This window comes from Talpa europaea, assembly GCF_964194135.1.
Source record: "Talpa europaea genome assembly, chromosome: 16".
Taxonomy (NCBI): Eukaryota; Metazoa; Chordata; class Mammalia; order Eulipotyphla; family Talpidae; genus Talpa; species Talpa europaea.
In genome coordinates this window covers 7,138,432-7,160,299 of record NC_140084.1, presented here as the reverse complement: position 1 = coordinate 7,160,299, position 21,868 = coordinate 7,138,432, and the positions used below count along the sequence as shown (strand labels likewise).

General features: G+C 48.9%; 1 protein-coding gene across 1 annotated transcript; it reads right to left on the bottom strand.

The window, feature by feature from the left end:
• Positions 1-2,464: 2,464 nt before the first annotated feature.
• Positions 2,465-20,831, bottom strand: SLC7A6 (solute carrier family 7 member 6; the record flags this gene model as incomplete). The annotated part of the gene is made up of 9 exons (XM_084257325.1): positions 20,279-20,831; positions 10,962-11,087; positions 8,654-8,798; positions 7,885-8,008; positions 7,567-7,670; positions 5,789-5,885; positions 3,387-3,536; positions 3,092-3,275; positions 2,465-2,559 (listed from the first exon to the last, which is right to left on the bottom strand). The coding sequence occupies exons 1-9, from the start codon at positions 20,799-20,801 to the stop codon at positions 2,465-2,467; spliced, it is 1,548 nt and encodes a 515-aa protein (XP_084113451.1). The 5' UTR covers positions 20,802-20,831.
• Positions 20,832-21,868: the final 1,037 nt, after the last annotated feature.

Below are 21,868 nucleotides of genomic sequence, written 5' to 3'. Positions count from 1 at the left end.
TGCACTGTCAAGTGGGAAGGTGAGTCACACAGGGAGAGGTCTTCCCACCTCTGGTAAGAGGACATAAGCATCGCTACTTCCCTGTCTCCACCCACTTCTCTTTATATTCACTTTGTACATCTTTAGCAGTACACTAGTTCCTGTCCACGCAAAGTTGTTAAACCTGCCAGAAGTGATGAAGTTCTGCCTATACGTGTGCTGACACCCTCCTGTTGCAGCTCTAATCCAAAAAGCTGTTGCTTTCCCATCCTAGCTATCCACAAAGGTACAATTCAGTGTTAAAAGTAACAGGCAGACTTACATGTCTAATACTAGTCATCTTTGTCTCCTGTAGGCATGGAAACAAAGGATTACAAATCACTCGATGCCATTATAATGTGCTCACTCATTTATGTACTCATTGAAGTCTGCCAACTCCAAAGGGCTTGACATCTTCACAAACTCCCACTGCAAAAGGGATTAGCGCTGTAGAAGAGTTGAAGGAAACAACAAATACCTAATGAGATTACTTCTGTGGTGAAGCTTGAGTGCTGTGAGAAGTCTGGTACCCCCACAGAGGGGTTAGTGGGAGAAGTCTATATCCAGCATAGAGGGAAGAATGTGGTCACCATCCAGTGGAGGACGACTTGGCTCACTAAGCAAGTACTAGGCAACCCCAGGTGAGAGGGCCTTGCTCCCCCGGGAGTCTCTCTGGGGCAGCAGTTCCTGGGATTAGCTGGTCATTTACTTCAGTGGAGAAAGCTAAAGCCTGAGTTGGTGATCTTCAAGACACGTGTACTCTTAAAGGATTAGCTCCAGAGGATCCCTGGGGTAGGTGCCAGCCTGGCTCAGCATGTTTATGTAGTCTAGGCAAGTCAGCCTCTGCACATGACTCTGCCATCAGGCAGGAATTTGCTGTACAAATCTCCAACATGTCAGTCAGAAGGTTCCCCCATGTTCTCACAGATGCATTCCCTGAACCAAAGGCATCTGTGATCATGCTCCCTTGAATCGTCTTTGTGCCAAGGGTGACAGGGTTGGTGGTGTCACATTTGTACAATCCAGTGCAGCCATACCGCCTGCCAAGGAACGTGTGGCTAAACTTGCCACTCAGGCCTAACCTGAGTCCTAAAGTACAGCCAGAGCACAAGAAAGAGTTGCTTCCAATCACGTTGTTTGCTGAGGAGCCAGATTGAGGTTGAAGCAGCTTTTTTCCTGGAGTTTTCACTGATCTCCACAGGGAGAAAACAAGTCCCCACAAGTACCAAGCTCTTCCTGCCACTGTAGCCCTACAGGGACCTCAGGGTAAGAGGAAGCAGACGAGAGGGGCGTGTACCATCCCTGATGCACACCAAAGCTACTCGAGTGTAAACAAAGCCTGGTGGCAGGGACAAGTAGAGAATGCAGCCTTGTGTGAGGTTTTCAGAAAAGAAAATGACCACTCCTAGCACCGAGGCAGGCTTGTTTGGGTCTGCACAGCAGCCCCTCACACTAGCCCTTAGAGAAGCAAGCTATACGATGGTCTGGGCCCATGAGCCAATGACAGCTGTAAGAATTCAGGTGATTCTGAATTCTAGAACAGTTTTCTGACCTCTTAAAGTTCACACCAGAAACCCAGAGATTTACTTCCTATTAACTACAACAAAGAGCTATGTAAAATAGAGGATAATCCTTCAGAACAGTATTGCAGATTTCTGACTCATGAGTTTATTCATTTGCCCTTGCTACACTTGAGCCAGGTGCTTGTAAACGTGATCTATCCCTATACTAAAGTGTGGGGCATGAGTAAAAAAATCTTTGAAAGTTTACTTTGCAGGTGAGGTTCAACAGAAAATTGTGCTAAAGCTGAGCAAAGAAAATCTGGTCAGAGTCTGACCCACTGCCACATAGAGGCCCCTCTAAGGGCAGAGTGGCTTGGCTTTGGGTACTTGACGTTTTTAAACAGCTTATTGCATCATGTAGTTGAATGAACACCAATGGCTTGCGAGAACTGGGTTCTGGATTAATATCAGCAAGTAATGAAATACAACCCTTTCCCCCTGCGAGGAACAATTTAGAGCCAGAGGAAGACGTAGCATTTCAGGGCTCTAAAATCAAGTCTTGCACCTGGTCAGAGGAAAACTTCCCATAAAGCAGCCTCTCTGGTTCAGATCTCAAAAATCAAATTCAGAAACTACCAGCCACCCCTCTTCCCTCAACGCTAACTCTCCAGCTGTTGGTAAGGGCTGCATGTACCTGCCAGGAATAAAACTAACCCACGGTCCCACCACCACCTTCTGAAGTCCCTACCTTCAGGCCAGCCTCAGCCCCCAAGTCTCCTCCCATAGCTTACCAATGAGCAGGCCATCAACTCTAAGCCCCCTCATTGTCAGCCAACAGGTTCCTTTGTATGGGGAGGGTTGGGGCATGCAGTCTTGTCATCTGGACTTTGGTGGCTGTGACCACAGGTAGCCTTCCAGGCCGCAGTGGACGTCACCTCTGGTATCTAGTCAGTTTTTCTATCAACGGTTTTTTCTTCACCCACATCTAGGTCAGTCAGGACGCAAAAGCAAAGCCTCTGTGTGACTTTGGTGATGGTGGCTAAAGGAAAATAGAGAAAACAAGAGTTTAGCAAACATTCAGCTCCAGCCTCACTCTGAATACCACAAGGCTGATTAAAGCATATCTGACCCTCCCCGCCTGTCCCTTGGGTTCCCTGTGCCAGGCTTGGCTCCTCACTCCCAGGAAATATCATTGCCCTCCTTCCCATGTCCAACCAGAACAGTCTGATGCATGACTTCTCGTCTTCCCAAGCTTTTAGGAAGCAGCGTTTTAACTCCCAAACAGGATTCAAGTTAGAACTGAAGTCTCCAGGCCTCCGGAGCACTGCTAGGATGCAGGAAACCTAGCTAATAGCTCCACCTCTGCACATACTGGTGTGGACACACACACACACCCTCCCCCTACCACACACACACCCCCTCCCCCACCCCAAGTGATGGGCTCACCCAGGAACTTAGCTAATAGCTCCACCTCTGCACATACTGGTGTGGACACACACATACACACACACACACCCCCTCCCCCGCCCCCCAACACACACACCCTCCCCCACCCCAAGTGATGGGCTCACCCAGGATATTCCGAATAAAGACCGGCCTCCGGGACACTGGTAGGTAAACAGCCAGGAAGTAGACGGGGACTCCGGAGAGGGCGATACCAACGCCAATGAGGGAATTGATGGTGTCGCTGTAGAGGGGCACAATCACCAGAAACAAGGAGCATATGCAGAACACGATAGGGAAAAACAGGCTCAGCTGCAATGAAGGGAGTAAGATATTAGGTGAATGGGATAGGGGACAGCCTATAGGCAAGAAGATACCTGGAGGAGATGGCCCATCCCATCTCGTCTGCCCAGGGGTGCTGACCTTGAGAGGCCGGGGACGGTCGGGCTCCTTCCAGCGAAGGTAGAGCTGTCCAGCCACAGACAAGCCCACAAAAAACCAGTAGCTGAAGCTGAAGTAGTTGATGAGCAGGAACACATCCTCCACAGTGAGGTAGATGAGCGCCATGGCGCACTGTAAGCAGGGGCAGGGAAGCACTGTCATCACCAGGCCACCCCAGGGCACTCCGCCATCGGGAGCAGCACAGATCTGATGACTACGGATTAGGCTTCACCCATTACCTCCAGTCCTTTTCAATGACCCTCTGGCACTCAATGGGTCCTTTCACTCCACTAACCTTCAGGTGGTTTCTCTCCCTTTTCTTGGGTTCCCTTCCTATACTCAGTGCCTCTCTTCTTTTTGCAAGCATTTCAGTAACAAGCCAGACTCCTTTCTCCTGGTGACAGTGGGGCCTCCTCACTGCCCAACCTCAACGCGAATCACACTGTGATGGAAAAGGCCACCATTCCACGTGGTCTCAACTGCCTGGCATTCAAACGAGGAAAATGCCTCTAGAACCATCTTGCTGTTCTGGGACCTTGCTGTTCTGGGACCATCTTGCTGTTCTGCAGACCAGCAAAATGCCTCTACCTCTGGACAGAAAGGTATGACAGCATTTCTCCTCTGGAACAAAAGAGTTCTAGAGGACAGGGGTCAGGAACTGCAGTCTTGGGACAAGATCAGATTTGCTTGAACTTTAAGAATACAGAGTTCCCCCTACCTATCTTTTCACCCAGATTATCAATGAAGGATTCAAAATAGAAAGCCTGCTCTGGAGAGAGTACAGGAAAAAGTGGGATGCAAAGGGATTTATTTAAAAGACAATATGACAGCTCTTCTCTAAATTTTAAATTCAGTGCTATGCCAACCAAAATATTGAGAGGATGTTGTTATTTTGATAAAATTATACCAAGGTTTATCAAGAGAAACAAATGTGAGAATTTCCAGGAATTCAAGTAGGGGGAAAGTATCTTCAGTTCCTCTTTAGTTCAAATAATCAATAGAAAGCTAAATAGTGAAGCTTCGTGCTGATGAAGAGAATTAATTAAAATGACAAATTTGGGGCCTCCCCGGTGGCGCAGTGGTTGAGCGCTGGGTTGCGAAGCTGCCCACAGCCTCTGCAGTGCCGGTTCGATCCCCGGCTGCTCCCCGGCCACCGGAGGAGGGTCCCGCATGGCGCACAGACCTCTCCTGCCGCCCGCTGCTCCCCTCAGCAGTGTACTTTGGTCCTTCTGCCTGCTCTGCTCCCTGCTCTGGCTCTGGCGAATTCTCTTACCCTCCCGCGCTTCTGACTGTATCCAGTGCTTGAATAAATAAATAAATAAATCTTAAAAAAAAAAAATGACAAATTTGAAAGGCAATCTCAAGTAACCTAAATCTAAAAAATTAACTATAATTATTTTATATGATAAAAATTTGACAATTGTGGTAAAATTGATGATTCAATAAATAATAATGGTATAGCTCTGGCTAGTGATTAGAGAAAAATTAAGTGAATACCCACCTCACTCTATACACCAAAATATAAACTCCAGACGAGTCCAAAATTTACTTAAGTTAATGAAGTCATAAGAGAACTAAATGACAAGAAAAATGAACAGAACCTAGTTTGGAGAAAGGTCTGTCTAGGGTCTCTGTAAACCTTAATGAAAATTAGGAAATAATCCTTCTTCAGGATTCTTCAGAATACTTTCATAATTTACTGATTCTGTTGGATTTACTGGATCTAGTTTACTGCCATCCACTACATATAGATCTGTGACGTCTGTGATACAAATAGAGGCCCCTAGGGTGGCTGGTGTACAACCGGCCTGATTTTTCTAAATATGATTTAATTTAAAAGAAAAAAAGGAGCTAGAAAGAGAAGTCACTGACTTGAACAATAATTTTTATAAATGCAGTTCTATATTCTTTTGTAATCTGCCTTCTCTAAAACGACTATACTTTTATCTTCATATATTTTTTTCAATTTTAAGAAAAAGGAAGAAACTCTGAGATGGTTGGGAAATATCTCAAGAAGTTATTTCCTGGGGGCCTCCCTGGTGGTGCAAGAAGTTTAAGTCTCAGCACTATGAAGCTATCCGCAGCCTCTGCTGCACGAGTTCGATCCCCAGCCAGGGAGCTGACCCACATAGCACAGCAGACCTCTCCTGTCTCCCTGCTGCTCCCATCAGCAGTGTATTCCAGTCAATCTGCCTGTTCTCCCCACTCTGTCTGGTGAATCTTCTCACCCCCACCCCCTGTACCTCTATTGTATACAAATAAATGAAATCTTTTTTTTAAAAAAAAAGAACCATCTCCCTCCCACCTAACAGTCATCTCACAGTCAGCAGAAGTACTAAATAGACTGCTATAGCCAGTCCCCACACTCCCCCAGCAGAGCTTACATTAAACAGTAAAGCAGGGATGGGTGTGAAACGCTCAATGTGGATCATGGACAGAAGGTCGGGGAGGTGGCCCTCACGGGAGCCCACAAAGAACAACCTGGAAGGATAAGAAATATGTCAGCAGGATCCTTTTATGCAGCTATGCAGCCACATTCCCCATTCAAACTAGGCTCAGAGTCCCAGAAAAGAGCAGGGGGTTATGTCTCAAGATGATCCCACGTCCTCTGTGTGGCCAGCCCAACATGTCCACACATGTCCCCATGTGCCAACCACAGGCACCTTACTATTACCCACAAGTTCCCTATCTTGCTGCTATCTGCTGACACTCCCAACCCCACAGCTCTGGAACTCACCACCACCCACAGACACTCCCCACTGCTCTCAACCAGATACCTCACCATTATCCACCTGTACCCCAATCCATTCCACCAGGGGTATCCCCATTCTGCCACCCAACAGATTTCATATTTGACACAAAGGTATTTTAAAGAAGGGCAGCCAAGCTTCTGTTGTCCTCACATATATTCCCCTAAGATCCTGATTTGTGATGTGCCAAGGTAAGCCTGGGGCTCGTGGGACAGCCCAGATTTCCTCTCTGCACCTAACGAGCCCTACCAACTGGAACCCAGCAGCAGAGAAGTGGCATGCCACCCAGAGGAACAGGCACCGTCCCGGAGCCACAGCACCAGGCTTGGGGTAGATGTCCCCTGGACAGGTGTCACAGGGCAGAGATGGAATTGGATCATGAGGCTAATAATCTGTACCAAGTGGAGGAGAAATGTGCTAAGGGAAATGCTGCAAGGGGTGATGTGTAGGTGAGGCAAAGGTCTCTAGGACAGAGCCAAGATAGCTGCACAGGTAATAAGAAAAAGGTGACAAAGGTAACACAGGCAGAAACAACCTGCACTATCTTCAAATGGCTGCGATGCCCTTCATGTGCAGGTCCAGAGTCACCACTGTCCCACCCCTCATCTTCTTGTCAATGCCACAAGATGTCTGAGTGGGTGAGAAGTTACCACTACCTAGTATTTATTTGGGGATGACTTGCAGAGCCAGTTGGGATGTCTGGGACATAGAGAAGGAAGGGACTATGGTAAACACCATCTTTTTTTTTTTTTTTTAAGACTTATTTATTTTTATACAAGTACCGGGGTACAGGCCAGATGCGCAGGAGGGTGAGAGGATTCACCAGAGACAGAGCAGGGAACAGAACAGGCAGACTGACGAAATACACTGCTGAGGGGAACAGCGGGTGAGACAGGAGAGGTCTGCTTCGCCATGTGGGATTCTCACCAGCCGGCCGGGATCGAACCCGCGCTGCAGAGGCTGTGGACAGCTTCACAGTGCGGAGCTCAACCACCTGTGCTACCAGGGAGGCCGGGAAACACCATCTTTGGGGGTAGGGGACAAGGCGTCTACCTGTTGGCCTTGATGTTTTCTGTGAAGTGACTGACAGTCATCCTATACCAGTGCCTGGGACACAAAAAGTGCTTACTAATTCCTTCTGGAAGCAGTGGATTCTGCAAGTGCCACAAGTGCGGTATAACCCACAAGGAGCCACGCCTAGACCCTGACAGAGCTACTGCATTCCTCCCCTCTGCCTCTTACCAATCTGCCCTCGCCTCAAATGCAAATGTGAGCTACCAGCACAAATGTACATACGCACACTGTATTTCCAAGAGCGGGGAGAGGGAGAAAGAAGGGCCCTTAAGGGCTCACCTGGAGCCTCAGAGAATTAAATACTGTCCGTCTGTTATGGGTGAAGCAAGACACAGTACCTTGATGAGGCAAAGATAGATGCGTTGAGGCCCCCAAAGCAGGACAGGGCGACAGCAATGGGAATGGTCCAGCTGAACATGCCAAATGTCCGGTCAGCAAAAGTCTGGGGGCAGAACACAGAAGGAGCATTTGGCACAAGGCAGGATTCCATAAGCCTCCTGCATCTAAGCTCGCAGGACAAACGCTGTCATGGCAGGCATCCCACTCTGGCCTACATCCATCACCTTGCCCTGCAGAGCTGAAGTGGCTGCAGAAAGAGAAATCAAGCCATTCAGTACCAAAAGGTGATGAGCAAATGGGGATCCCAAGAGACTCACCACAGCCACAGCATCACTGTCAAGGACATCGGAAATGCTCAGCACTGTGTAATAGGCCACGTTGGTCAGGATGTAGATGAACGTCACAATTGGCATAGAAATCCCGATGGCCAGGGGCAAATTTCTGTCAGGACAAGTGAGACAGGACTACCTAGAACCAACCTCTACTTGAGGTAAAAGTTCACCCAGGGATTTTTTTTTTTTTTCCCTAATTTTTTAACAGTCCCCTGGCCTCGGGGTCTTTGAGGCAGGCTCCTCACCCCCTTGTGGCCTAGGTTGGGTTCACACCCCAGCCCCAGGATATTTCAACTGAATGAGAGAGAGGTGAAGACGGGGGAGGACAGAAGAGGGGGAGAAAGAGAAGCAGAGGGAAAGGTCATGATCATTACTTGATCCTTGCCACAGCAGGACAAATGGGTCCCGCTGGAGGAAGACGTGTCCTCTCGGGACTAGAAGCCAGGCTGGAACCTGCCTTCCCAGAATAAATGTCTGGGTCCCCAGGCTTCAGTGTCAGCACAGAGTGTGGCTGTGCCGCTGCCACTGAAGGACCTCTCCTCAAGAGAGGCCCTGGGGTGCTCCAGTGTAAACAGGAGGATAAGGAGCCAGAGGCCTTCCCATCCTCCCTCAAATCCTTCTGAGCAAAAGTGAGGGAGTGGGAGGAAGGATGAGAGGCGGGGGGCGGCGGGGGTGGGGGGAAGCATGTGCCCACAGTCAGCCCGTGTTCCAGCCAATTTGGGGAGTGACAATGATGGTGTGATCGTGCCTTTACCTTTCTGGGTTTTTTATTTCTTCTGTTACAAAATTAAGGGTGTCCCAACCTGAGAAAGAGAAGAGGGCAGAGAAGAGGGCGAGAGAGAGGTGTCCCAGGTCCCAGGAGGAACCCGCAAAGGCATCCTCAAAGTACTCAGAGTGTCCTGTGTGAGACAAAGGTAGATGGGGGTTCAGGGAGAAGGAAGAGGGAGAAGGAGAAGGGGGAAGAGAGGGGAGAAGAGGCAGGAGGGAAAGGGGAGAAAAAAAAAAGGAAGGGGAGACGGCCAAAAGGAGAGAGGAAGAAGGGCAAGGAAAGAAGGGAGGAGCAAGAGGGCGGGGGAAGAAAAAAACATAGTTTAACACCGAGACAAGAATTTCCACCAGCTCCCTGGCCTGCCTTTTACCACCCCACCTCCTCCCTCAGAAAGTTCACATCCTTTTAGTAAAACTAGACAATCTCAGAAAAAATAAGGGCTTTCCCGGCTGCCTTCTGTCTGACGTGATAACGCCTCTTCCAAAGTTCTAATGAGTTTCCATTTCCTGCTCACAACCTCAGAGCAGGCGACAGTTGTTCCTATTTTCTAGGAAAAAACCCTGTTTCACATAAAGGACTCATTTTTGATTAACATTTAGACCTTCCCGCGGCACTAGTTCTCTTGGCCCAGCCCAGTACACAGTTTGATCAACAGAGAGAGCTCTGTTGCTACACTTGGTGTGGTGTGGTTGTATGAGGCAGGAAATCACAGGCTACGTAGGCACTAGGACCTTATAACTGGGTTTGGGGTAGGCCTGAGTCACCTCCACCCTTGCAGATCCAGCCCAGGCACTTGTCACTCCCCTTAGAGGACACCAGAGACTCAGGACTTGAAAGTCAAGAGGCTAGTTAGTACCAAGCTGCCCTGGCCAGAGAGCTTCAGGCACAATGGCGGGTTTTAACTACACCCAAACTTGAAATGAAGCCTGCTGTCACCCCCTGGAGAAAGCTAGACCTATCCCTCAGTGAACAGGCCAGTGTCTGTAGCAAAAGGAAAAATAAAGAGTCCCTAGGGCCCAGCGGTGTGAATCATCACACATAGCAGATGGTCTTTAAAGCACAGATCTTGGAGGGAGGATTACTCAGCCACCCCAATTTTTTGACCTCAGGATGTTCCTGAGACTTGAGGGACATCCAGATAGCTGGTTATACTAACTTGCCATACAAGCACAAAGGTGCTGAACCAGCTGCCTAAGAATCACCCAGAGCATGTCTTAAAATTGCACCTTTTTTGACTCCAAACCAAACAGTTTGCCCCCACAGGTCTGCCCCGGGGTAGGGGGAGTGGGTCTCAGCTCCCCAGGTGATTCTTAACACAGCCAAGTTCAGAGGCATCATCTAGAGAACTGCATTGTTAATTGATTGGTCAAAGACTACTCAGAACTTCTCTAAGGGCTCAGGAGATCCTGGTAGACCTGTTACCCTCACTGCCAATCTGCTCTGATGCAGGAATGAAACTTTTTAAAGTCAACATATAGGAAAGTCAGTGCCAACTCCACAATATTTTAATATTTTGCTGAGAGCTGACTTGGGGAGGAAATACTAAAGAGCAAGTTCAGATGAAAAATAAAGCCTAGGCCCTTCCTGGTGGCGTAAGGGGATAACAATGAGGCTGTCCGCAGCCACTGCAGCACAAGTTCGATCCCTGGCCAGGGAGCTGCCCACACGGCACAGCAGATCTCTCCTGACTTGCCTGCTGCTCAGTCAGCGGGCAGATACACAAACTGTATCCCAGTCAGTCTGCCTGTTCTGCTCCCCATTGTCTGGTGAATCCTCTCACACACCCCCCCAACCTCTGGACTAAAGCCCAGTTCTTGGATGCATAAATAAATAAATTTTTAAAAAAATAAAAATAAAGCCTGCAAGACAACCCCTCATTTCAACAGCCGCCTTCATACCACGCATATGCCCCGCCCCCCCCACCCCCCCCCCCCAAGCTCCCGTAGGCTCTGCCTGGGCATCACAGACCTAAAACAGGAGCACATACTATGCTCACTGATTATTTTTAAGACCCTATGCATGGTCCAAGTTTCTAGAGCGCTTAGGCCCTGGCAGGCTCCTTGTAATGCTCTCAACCTCCACGAAGGGAAAGCAGCTCTGAGCGAAGGTGGACTCAGGACCAAGGCAGCCTGAGCCAAGAAGCCCAGGATGCCTGGGCCGCAAACACACGCAGGCTAGCATGGATGCAGAGAGAGCTGAGCCGTGGAGCTAGCAGAGTCCCATGTCCTCCTCTGGGAACCCAGAGGGACTCCAGGAGTCAGCCACCCTCCTCCCCACCCTAGGCCCTTCTTACCCTGGCACAGTTTAACAAGGCCCATGACAATGATGGCAATGAGCGCCAGGACCTTGGCGTAAGTGACTACATCCTGCACACGTGTGCCCCACTTGACGTAGGTACAGTTCACAAATGTCAGCAGACCTAGGAGGAAAACCATAAAGTCACTGGTAGGCTGGACCTGAGGGCAGAGAGGCCCAACATCCCTTTACAAAGAACATCATTTCTGTCCTATCTGCCTAATGTAAAGGGGTCAATGGACTAGTCGGAACCAGAACTGGCAAATAGGGGGACATTGCCCATCTGCCCCAGCTGAGGGGTAGCTGTATAGCCATCTATATGGCCATCACTGTTGACAAGTGAGCTACATACATTCACACATTCCGATAGCCAGAACCATTTTGTAAATGCTCCCACCCCCAGGAATGGTGGACTCACCCTCTCCTCCCCACTCAAGCGCCCCAATTTCCAGTCAGATGAGGCATAAGACTTCTCCATGACTACATAAAAATATAGGCCCACCAATAAATTGAGTTGAATCTGAATGCAGGTGGTAGGTCACCAGGAAGTAGAAAGACAGTGTTTTGCATGTACGTGTGTGTGTGTGTGGGGGGGGGTTGTTAAGAGCCCGACAACTTCACATACATCCTCAAAACTAATTCTCACCATCCCAAATACAGACATTCCTATTCCCATCTCATTGGTAAGGAAACTGAGGCTGAAGGAGGCTAACAACCATTCCCAAGCACACATGGACCCCACTGATCTCCCACCCCCATTTCTATCCAAACCTTCATGGACCTTGGCGAGGGCCTTGAAGCAGCAAGCTGCCTTGGGGGCTCTGAAGGCTCGGGCAGCAGGGCGGGCTTTATGCTCTGGTTCTGCACATACCCCAGTGACAGCGGGGCCCTACATGGAAAGTCCCAGACCTTACCCTTGCTGAACAGGGATAGCTCTGATCCACGGGGCACAAGAGGGGAATAGAAGAGACCCAAATAACCAGGGATTCCAAAATGACACCTCTGATCTCCAAAAACAGAACTTTTATGTGAACCTCAAATGTCACCACAGGATCTGCTGGGCTCATCCTCCAGGTCACTTCTTAGTCCTCCCACCCACTTGTACGCTCTCCTTCAGCCGGCCTCTCTCCTTCTCGGTGCCAGATAAGCCTATAAAGAATCACCTTCCCTCTTCCTCCCACCACGGACAACAGCACCTCCCACTCTCAAGGCAGCTCACCCCCACTTCCTCGGCAAACACTTCTCCAAATACACTAGCCAGCCTGTCACTGAGCTCAAGCGTCACTGAATTTTCCAGCATTCCCACTCCACAACACAGCTAGCTCCTCAAGCTGTAGTCATGTAGACAGCTGTCTCATGCCAGTCTCTCCCTTGGGCATTGGGGTGGTACGTCCCCCAGGAGACCACAAATTCTCAGGGGGAAACAAAAGCACTCTGTTTTTCTTTTTCTTACAGATTCATTTATTTATTTGTTTATGTAAGCACTGGGTACAGTCAAAGCACGGGAGGGTGAGAGAATTCACCAGAGCCAGAGCGGGGAGCAGAGCAGGCAGAAGGACCGAAGCACACTGCTGAGGGGAGCAGCGGGCGGCAGGAGAGGTCTGCGCGCCATGTGGGACCCTCCTCCGGTGGCCGGGGAGAAGCCAGGAATCGAACTGGTGCCGCAGAGGCTGTGGGCAGCTTCGCAACCCAGCGCTCAACCCCTGCGCCACCGGGGAGGCCCAGCACTCTGTTTTTCTAAGCTCAATGTCAAGCCAAGAGGGGAACTGAGGAGCCCTTACTGGAAGAAGGTGGCAGTGACTTTCACTTAACTGCCAGTTCCCCAGGGAAAGGCAACTGCCAGACAGCGGATGATCCTCCACTCGAGTGGAGGGGACTGCCGAGGACCAGTCTGTGAAATAAGCAATATTGGGGACAGAACAATCTCCAGGGCACTTCAAGGGCTTTCACTCAATACACTGGCAGTGACCCAGGTGCTTACTAGCCTGTAAGCAGTGACTAGTGTTGGGGGGAGGGGGTGACCATAGTCAAGGTGAGAGAGGACCAAAGGAATGCAGGCTGCTGGTAGGTCTCCCCAGGACCTGCCTTGCTTATCAGTGTGCTTCCTGGTGCTAAGCCTAGATCAACTGACATAGGACAACCTGGTTAATAATCACCGGTAATCCCCAGGACCCTGTGCAAGGCAGTAAGCATAACTTGAGGGAGCTGCTGAATCCCTTCTTAGAAATTGTTCCTCCTCTCCAACCATGGCTGATCCGTTTAGACACTGGACCCAAACTTCACTTAGTGAATAATCTCTCCTGACACAGAGTAGGGATACCAAGAGACTGAATCTAACTAACATTAGCAACAAGCTTGGGACCATAATAAAGTCAAAGTCACACACAAGCTCTTGTAATAGAGAAACAAAAGCCACAAGAAAGCAGAGGAAGGAAACAGGATTCTAGAAAGAAGCAGAAGCGAGTGGCTGTACAGCCAGTGAGAAAAACACTGACGGTGAGATATGCAGAAGGACACAGGAGACAGAGATAGGAGACAAAACAGGAGACGGAGACAGACAGAAAGGGACAAAAAGATGAGCACGCACACAGAGAAAGAGACTGTCTCCCAGGAACCTGGCCGTGCTCCCCCAGCTTCTGGTTTGTAGAGCGAAATGTGGCTGCAAGATGAGGAAGAGGGCCTCCCTGGTGGCGCAAGGGGTGCAGCCACAGCACTATGTAGCTGTCCGCAGCCACTGCGCGGAAGTTCCAACTGCAAGCTCCATCCCCAGCCAGGGAGGTGACCCACATGGCGCAGCAGACCTCTGCCATCTCACCCGCTGCTCCCCTCAGCAGTGTATTTCCGTCAATCCACCTGTTCTGTTCCTCACTCTGTCTCTGGTGAATCCTCTCACCCTCACCCCACACCTTTGGCTTGTACTCCAGTTCTTATATGCATAAAAACCAAATCTTAAAAAAAAAAAAGATGAGGAAGAGGACACTCGTTTGCCCCAGACTGGCAGTCCCTGCTTCTGCTTCCTGCCATCGTGCTACAGACTTCTTGCAGGGCTCGGTGCTCTCCGCACGCCAGTAAATAAAGGAAATATTGCACATGGTAGGAATTCAGTGAATGACAGCAGCCTGTTGCAAGTCCCTGCAGAGCCCCCCCCCCCCAGCCCCGACACCAGCTGGAAGGAGATAAGGTTGCCTCTGGGGAGGAAGACTGAAGCTCTGAGGGACAAAGATGTTTTCCACTGTACATGCCCTTTTCTACTTTTATTTCCCATGCACATATGCTTCTTCCTTAATAAAAGTAAAAATAATTAACAACAGTGTGAGGCCAGGGAGCACGACCAGGGGTTGGGCAAGGGAAGTGAGGCCCCTGGGGCATGAAACTAAAGGGGATTCGTCCAGGGCCTCCCGAGAGAGGGCACCTCCCAAATGCTGGCCCAGGGGCCTCGTTGCCTCACCCTCTTCTCAGGCCTGCCAGAGAACAGAGAGCTCCCAGAACAGGGCTGCCGAGCAGAAACCAAGTACCTTCCTTGACTGTTGTCCTGATTCTAATTAAGGAACAAAATGTCGCCATCTGCTCTCCACCCTTCGTCCCTCCCAGAACTCCCATCCCTACGGAGTGCATCAGAGACACCGACTATGTCAGAACTTAGAGACAACATGGCTAGCCTGCAGGCCAGGGGCTCCACCATGAAAACACCCAAGCTTCCCTCTTCCCTTCTCTCGTTTCCTCGCACCAAAGATTCTGGCACCCATGTGAGGGTCTTCAAGGCTCTCTGGGGGCTTGATGCTGACAAAGAAGTATTCAAACAGCAAATCCAGACTCAACTCCAAAACAGAAACAAATCCCCAAAGTCTCTATGGCAAAGAGTGCTAAGTATCGTCTAATGTCTGTTCTTCCACTGTTCCTTAGCAATAGGGGTTTTAGCTGGAGTCATGGCTGCCCAAAATAAAGTTGCAGGTCGATGTGACCAAGTAACTGGGTTCTGGAAGGATGAGAGCAACGTTTCACAGAAACAGAACCTCAGGGAAGTACATCTGCAAGGTGGCAGATGCCGTGCTCTGTCCTTCCTGCCCCTACGATGCAGACGGGCCAGCTAGGGCTTAAGCAGCCAGCATGGACCCCCGACTCACAGCGACACGCTGAAGATGGATGGCAGAGCAGTAAGACAGAAGGAAGAACCCGGTTCCTACTAAATGATGACGTCATCGTACCAGCCCCACACTGCTCCTTTTCCCAGGTGAGAGAAACACACCCCAGTATGTGTGAGCCTTGCTGCTTTAGGCTTTCCATTGCCTGAAACCCCATAATGCACATGCCCAGAGACAGAGCTGCGCCCCCCAGCTCTCCTCAAGAGCAGCACAGGGTAATCCTGGCCTGCCGGGAGGCCCAGCTCCCTTTCCCCACAGGCAACAGGGAGAAGGAACCCTTCCAATCCTCCCACAAACAGGCTGGGTGTTACTCACGGGCATTCAAGGACAGAGGCGTGCAATCCTTACCAACAACAAAGCGGGAGAAAGGAGAAAAACAACGATTAGGAGAGAAAAGTTCTACTGTTCAGTAAAAGCAAACAAACCCTCCCAAATGCAGAACCACCACACAGAGCTGCTTCTTGGAACCGCATGAACGTGTGATGGACATGCCTTCTTAAGAACAATCTTCTCGGCTACAGACTATTTTTGCTTTTATTTATTTATTTTTGCACTGCGGGAGGGAACTGTGTTTTTTCCACCAACATTCCTCGGGTCCCCTGGACGCCAGCCTCCCTCTGTTTATTAAAGGTTCGCGCCTTTTTTCAAAAAAAAGCCCCCTGGCTTTTTATTACACACATATGTATTAAGCCTTATTATAAAAATTTCACTCTTATTATAAAAACTTCTTATTCTGTATGTATACAGAGCAGAGTTAGCTCGGGCCTTAAAGCAACTACGGTGAACACACAAGCCTCCTCACGCCTGCCGCTGGCAGAACAGGGAAGCTTATCTGGCCATAGCAACAACTCACCAAAACAGGGAGGCACATCCTTCCTACTGAGCACCCTGCCCAAGTCAGCGTCCAGGACAGCAAGAGACAACAGAAAGTTACTGAGGCTTCCTCAGCGTATCTTCACTCCAGTCTCACCCTGGCAGTCTCCCTCCCCTTCCACCTCTTCCCGCACTGTAGCCTCATCACGCAAACCCGGGGGAGATACTGCCCAGCAGACTTCCGCTTTGCTGTCACACTGTCAGTGTTGAATTGATTTCCATATTAAAACCTTCCCGGCAGATACTCTCCGGTGGTGTGTGTGAGGAGATACCACAGGCAGGATCCCACAGAGATAAATGGACCGGCCACAACTCAGCCAGAGACATTACCCCTGGCGTTCAAATCAAGTACTCTTCAAGTGCTAACTACCTGGCCTACAGAGAACATACCTGTCACCTGGCCAGGGAGAGGGGCCCAAAGAAGACCTCAAGAACTCCCATGCTCCCCCCACGCTCCCATAAGTGAATAAGGGCTCCCAAGCTTTCTGAGTTCAGTTTGCAGCCTGAGGCCCAACCCTCCACAGAAGATTTCAAGATGCAGAATGTGTAGAGGAGACTGTACCTCGGGACGGAGATGTCAACCTCAGTACTATTGACATTTTGGGTCAGACAAGTCCTATTTCATGCACTACAGGATTTTCAGCAGCCTTCCTGACCCCATCATAGATGCTAGTGGCACTCCCTCCCAACAGCTGAGGCAGTCTCCAGACCTTGCCAAAATCCACTGGGGAGCAAATTCACCTAGGGTTGCGACCCACTGCTCTAGGATAATGAGTTGCTAAGACAGCCTGAAATTCAAAAGTAGCTATTTGGCTCTCTCTGCCAGTGTAACCTGGGCGGCTGCAGCCGGGATCCAAAACAGCAGTGCCTTCAGGGGCCCGGGCAGTAATCCAGAAAAGCAAAGGCGAGAATGGAGTACAGAACAAGAGGGAGAGGACTACAGCAGACTGGAGCGTATGTGCTCCATTTAAAGGGCCCGACCACCACCTACATTCAGCTGATTGTGGAAGGCAGGATTTAGGGTCCAAGTTTGCCAGAACTTGTGATTTTTCAAAAGAAAGAGCAAATTCTGATTTTCAAATATGCAAGAAATTCACAATTGATTATAACCCGGGTGGGACAACCTATCTGCAGGCCAAGTCTGCCACATGGACCACCAACTTGTAGTCTTTGCCCTAGAGTGGAATACATGGAGCCTGTCTGGGCCTGTCTTTCTGTCTTTCTACTGTGGGCTCTTAATGTCTACTTTGGCATTGCTATGATTTCTTTAGGCAGTTTTCCAACCAACAATCCTCTCTAATGTGTCAATTCCAAGACTAACTTAATTCTCCTACCCTCCAAGCAGGATTCAGTTCACCCTGAATTCAGTGCAAATTTTTCTTTTTTTCCCTCATTATGAACTAATTGGCATCTTCCAATTTATGTCACTTGAGACCAGGCTGCTCCCACTGCCACCCCTGCTCAAGGAGACTCTCTCCAGCACACCCCGGCTTTGTGAAATCATCAGCCTGATTCCACACCCTAAGTTTCAAGAAGAGAAGATGAACCTAAAGTCTAGTCAGACAGGATAGGACAGGACACATTTGGTTCCACCTGGAACCAATTTCTGCCTTCAGACCTGGATTACAGAAACATCTGGGTTTCTGGGATAGAAGGCTTGCAGGAATTCATATTCTGAGAAATCTGGGTAAAGGTACATTTAATGAAAGAAGATATCTTTTTAACAGGATGGTCCTCAGGATAAGGGAAGGTTCCAGGTTTCCTGCCCTACCCAAGGGAGGGTAGAGCTGAGCTGGAAGAAGCTAGAGAAGAGACTGGGGAAGAAAAGAAGGATGGATGGAGAGCAAGGGGGAGACCCGGAGCAGAGAGACATGGAGCCACATGGAGCAGAGAGACAGTGAAGAAGCTGCACTTGCTTTCTGGTCCTGGACTGGGTGAAACAGATGTGGGTGAGAGACCTGGGGGGAGGTTAACAATGGCAGCTTTGATTGTAATTTTGCTCCTTCTGTCCTAGATGAGCTGGGATTCTTCTGTCCCTTTTCTATAGGTCCCCACCAGAAGGTGCCTTAGCCCTGTGGCAGGCTTTCGGGCCTCAGAGGCCCTGTTTTGGGCCAACCCTGTTTGGCTGGACATTCACCCACAAGGGGATGGGTAACTTTGGGTGCTTGATTTGGAAACGGCATTTGTCCCCTTTTCTGTATTGCACACTAATTGTACTTAACATCATGACTTTGCATTTCTAAGAGGTGAAATCATTCCAATCAAGAGATTGGCTCTTGCCATGGAGATGGACTTCCTAAACATAAAGAAAATGGGAAAAAATTCATAAAGGAGAAAAAGATTTAACAAAAATCTATTATATAAGAAAAATTATATAAAAGGTGCACTTTGACTTGGTTATTCCTTGGAACCCATCCTATGGAATCATGGAAAGAATACACATGCACTCTCAAGTACTCAGATAAAAAGCACAAGCTCACAGAACCCTCTAGAAAGCAATGGAGAATCTTAAAACAGTTTATTTCCTTAGACACAGGGATTTCTCTTACAGAATTCTATCCTAAGAAATTATGTAAAAACTGTGAAAAGTGATCTATATACAAAGATCCCCACAGCAGCATTATTTATATTATTCAGGGGCCTCCCAGGTGGCACAGGGGTTAAAGTTTCAGTGCTATCAAGTTGTCACCAGCCACTGCAGCATGATTTCCATCCCTAGCCAGGGAACTGACCCACATGGCTCAGCAGACCTCTCCTGTCTTGCCTGCTGCTCCCCTCAGCAGTGTATTTCAGCAGATCTGCCTGCTCTGCTCCACACTATGTCTTTGGTGAATCCTCTCACCCCCTACCCCACACCTCTGGCTTACACCCCAGTTCTTGTATGCATAAATAAATAAATCTTTTAAATAAATAAATAAAGTTTCTTTTGAAGGACATTCCAGGCAAAGGAAAAATCCATGATGCGTTATGTTTACAGCAACGTAAAATTACATGCAAAGTATGATGCCAATTCTATAAAAGAAAGAAATGAAGACACGATTGAACAGTTGGAAGTATTCATCTCTTGGTGATTTGAGGCTCAGCTAATTTTCTCCTTAATGACCATGTTTTATAGTAAGAAAAGTATTCACTTTTTAGAGTGTTCAGCCAGACAGAGTTCCCCTGGCCAAATCCTCTCAGACACAAACCTGAGTACCCACCTTTCCCTGTCCCAGGGCTATCCTTTAACAGTTGTCTTTAACAGATTCCTTAAAGTGAGGGAGAGAGGTGTACCGTACAACCTCCTTACTGCTAACTCCAAGGTACACTCAGTCTATTTTTAACACTGTGGATACACTCCACACACTGCCAAAGCCTTTGCTAGCAGAGTTATGGAAAGAACGGAGCATAATTAAGTGCCTCTGGCAGCACGGAGCCACGAACACAGGGAATTCTGGGCCACCTCTTAGCTAAAACACTAGCTCTATAAGACTGGGGAAAATTACAGCAAGCTTCTCCCCCTTTCAGTGATTTTACACAGAATCCCTCCTAACCACTTCATAAGAGAAAAAGGAAAATAAAGCGCTCAGGTTCTGTTCTCAGAAACCCAAATATGGGGTTGAAGCCACCCTCACTGGCCACCACAGAGCTTGTTTACAAAGTTAGCATATAGAAATCTGAAACACCAATGGGAAAAGTCATGTTTGGTGTGGTGCCTGCTGCTTAGAATAGCTGCAGATAATGGCAGCACAGGAAGGAGGAGGTCTGCTGGGTCTGAGGGATCGTGCCTTGAGAACCGCTCCCATCCCCGTCTAGGGAAGGTTATTTCTTCACTGATGCCTTTAAACTGGTTTAAGGTAGAAAAGTTGGAAAGCAAAAGAACTTTTCTTTTTTATGAGCAGCAGGATAAAGACCTCACCACTGAGTTTTTTCTGAGTTAACTTATAATGAGTAGAAAGAGAGAATAACAGTATAAAATTAAACAAAAAGGAAAAAAATCATAACTAGTGATGTTGACTCCAATCAAAAAAATCTCACAAAATAAATACAAGACATGCAAACTCAGGGACAGCCAGAAGTTGAAGGAATGTGAGACACCAAAAGCTAAAAAACAGATTCAGACTTTTCCCATCCCCATCCTACACTCTTATTTATCTCTCAGGATCAAATGACTTTGGTGAAATTATCTCTTCAAAGGTAAGATGCCGCTGTGCCCACCAAAAAGTAAAGTTAAATATGCTGTTCAAACATGGTACCATTAGAAGTTATTATAATAACCCACGCCCCCCACACATTCTCTGTAGGAAGCCCCCAGACTTACATATGCAAGCAGCAGCAAGGAGCCGGCAGGCCAGGTACGGGGGCTCACAGGTGGGGAAGATGGGCTGGATGATGTAGTTGGCAAAGGTGATGGCGATGATGGCCTGACTGGTGGGCTCCACGATAAGCAGTGAGGCCCACAGACGGATGAAGGCAATGAAGGCCCCAAAGGCCTCTAGGATATAAGCGTAGCTGGCCCCAGACTTGGTGATTGTGGTCCCCAGCTCTGCATAGCAAAGGGCACCCACAACAGAGAAAACCCCGCCAATGGCCCATATGACCAGTGACAAGCCATAGGAGGCAGTGTGTACCAGCACACCCTTGGGTGAGACGAAGATTCCCGAGCCAATCATGTTGCCCACCACCAGGCTAACTCCGTTCAGCAGAGAGATCTCCTTCTTCAGCTGCATGATTTCTGTGGTTGCTTTAGAGGGTATGCTGACATCTTCTTCCTCCCTCAGCTGGCTGGTTTCAGGAATGAGATAGTAGGTGGGTCTGGGGCTCTCCAACTCCGTAGCTTCCATAGTTAACTTTTCCTTCACACCTCTGTTTACTGTGGCCTGGCAAAGTACAGAAATATGTCAGTCTCTGGCAGGCACTGATGAAGCGTTGATTCAGACACAAAGGCAGGTTTCTCTGTCCACATCTTATATAGAGACAACAAGCCTCTCACAGAGCTAAAAGCAATGACCACAGGAAATAGAGGAAGGAAGATAGGCAGAGCTCCACTGCTCCCGAGAAAGGCGCCATGAGCGCTCAGACACTATATGACGGCAACTCTAAAAAGGGGCCAGGCTTAAGCAGGCTGCCACTGGGATTATCCAAAGCACGGGTCTGTCGTGAGGTGCAGGTATTGTTCTGTTCTTACCAGCTCAAACACCTGCAGACCTACCCTACAGGGAAGACCAGGGTCCCAGCACCAGGTTCACAGCCCTCACCAGTCTGATAGGCCTCTCATGACCCACACGCAGACAGTCCTTCCCCCGCACCTCCACCAAATGTAAATAGGAACTTCCACGGTGTCCAGCCACATGTAGAGATCTGTAGCCACGTTTAGGCTGAACATGGTGGGAAGGAAGATGATCAGACAAAGGAACATCACTATTTCAGAGAATGGACCAAGGAGAGCACCTTCATGAAAATGAACACCTATGTGTAGCTGTGTCCAACAACACCCACCAACTTCTGACAACACTTCTTACCCATTCAATACCTTTCTTTTTCCAAAGTACACAGGAGGGATAACATAATAAAACCAGATGGAAAAAGAACATCCAGGGCCTCCCCGGTGGCGCAGCGGTTGAGCGCTGGGTTGCGAAGCTGCCCGCAGCCTCTGCAGCCCAGTTCGATCCCCGGCTGCTCCCCGGCCACCAGAGGAGGGTCCCACATGGCACGCAGACCTCTCCTGCCGCCCGCTGCTCTCCTCAGCAGTGTATTTAGGTCCTTCTGCCTGCTCTGCTCCCCGCTCTGGCTCTGGTGAATTCTCTCACCCTCCCGCGCTTCTGATGTACCCAGTGCTTGTATAAATAAACAAATAAATAATAAATAAATCTTAAAAAAAAAAAAAGAACATCCAGAGGATGCCCTAACC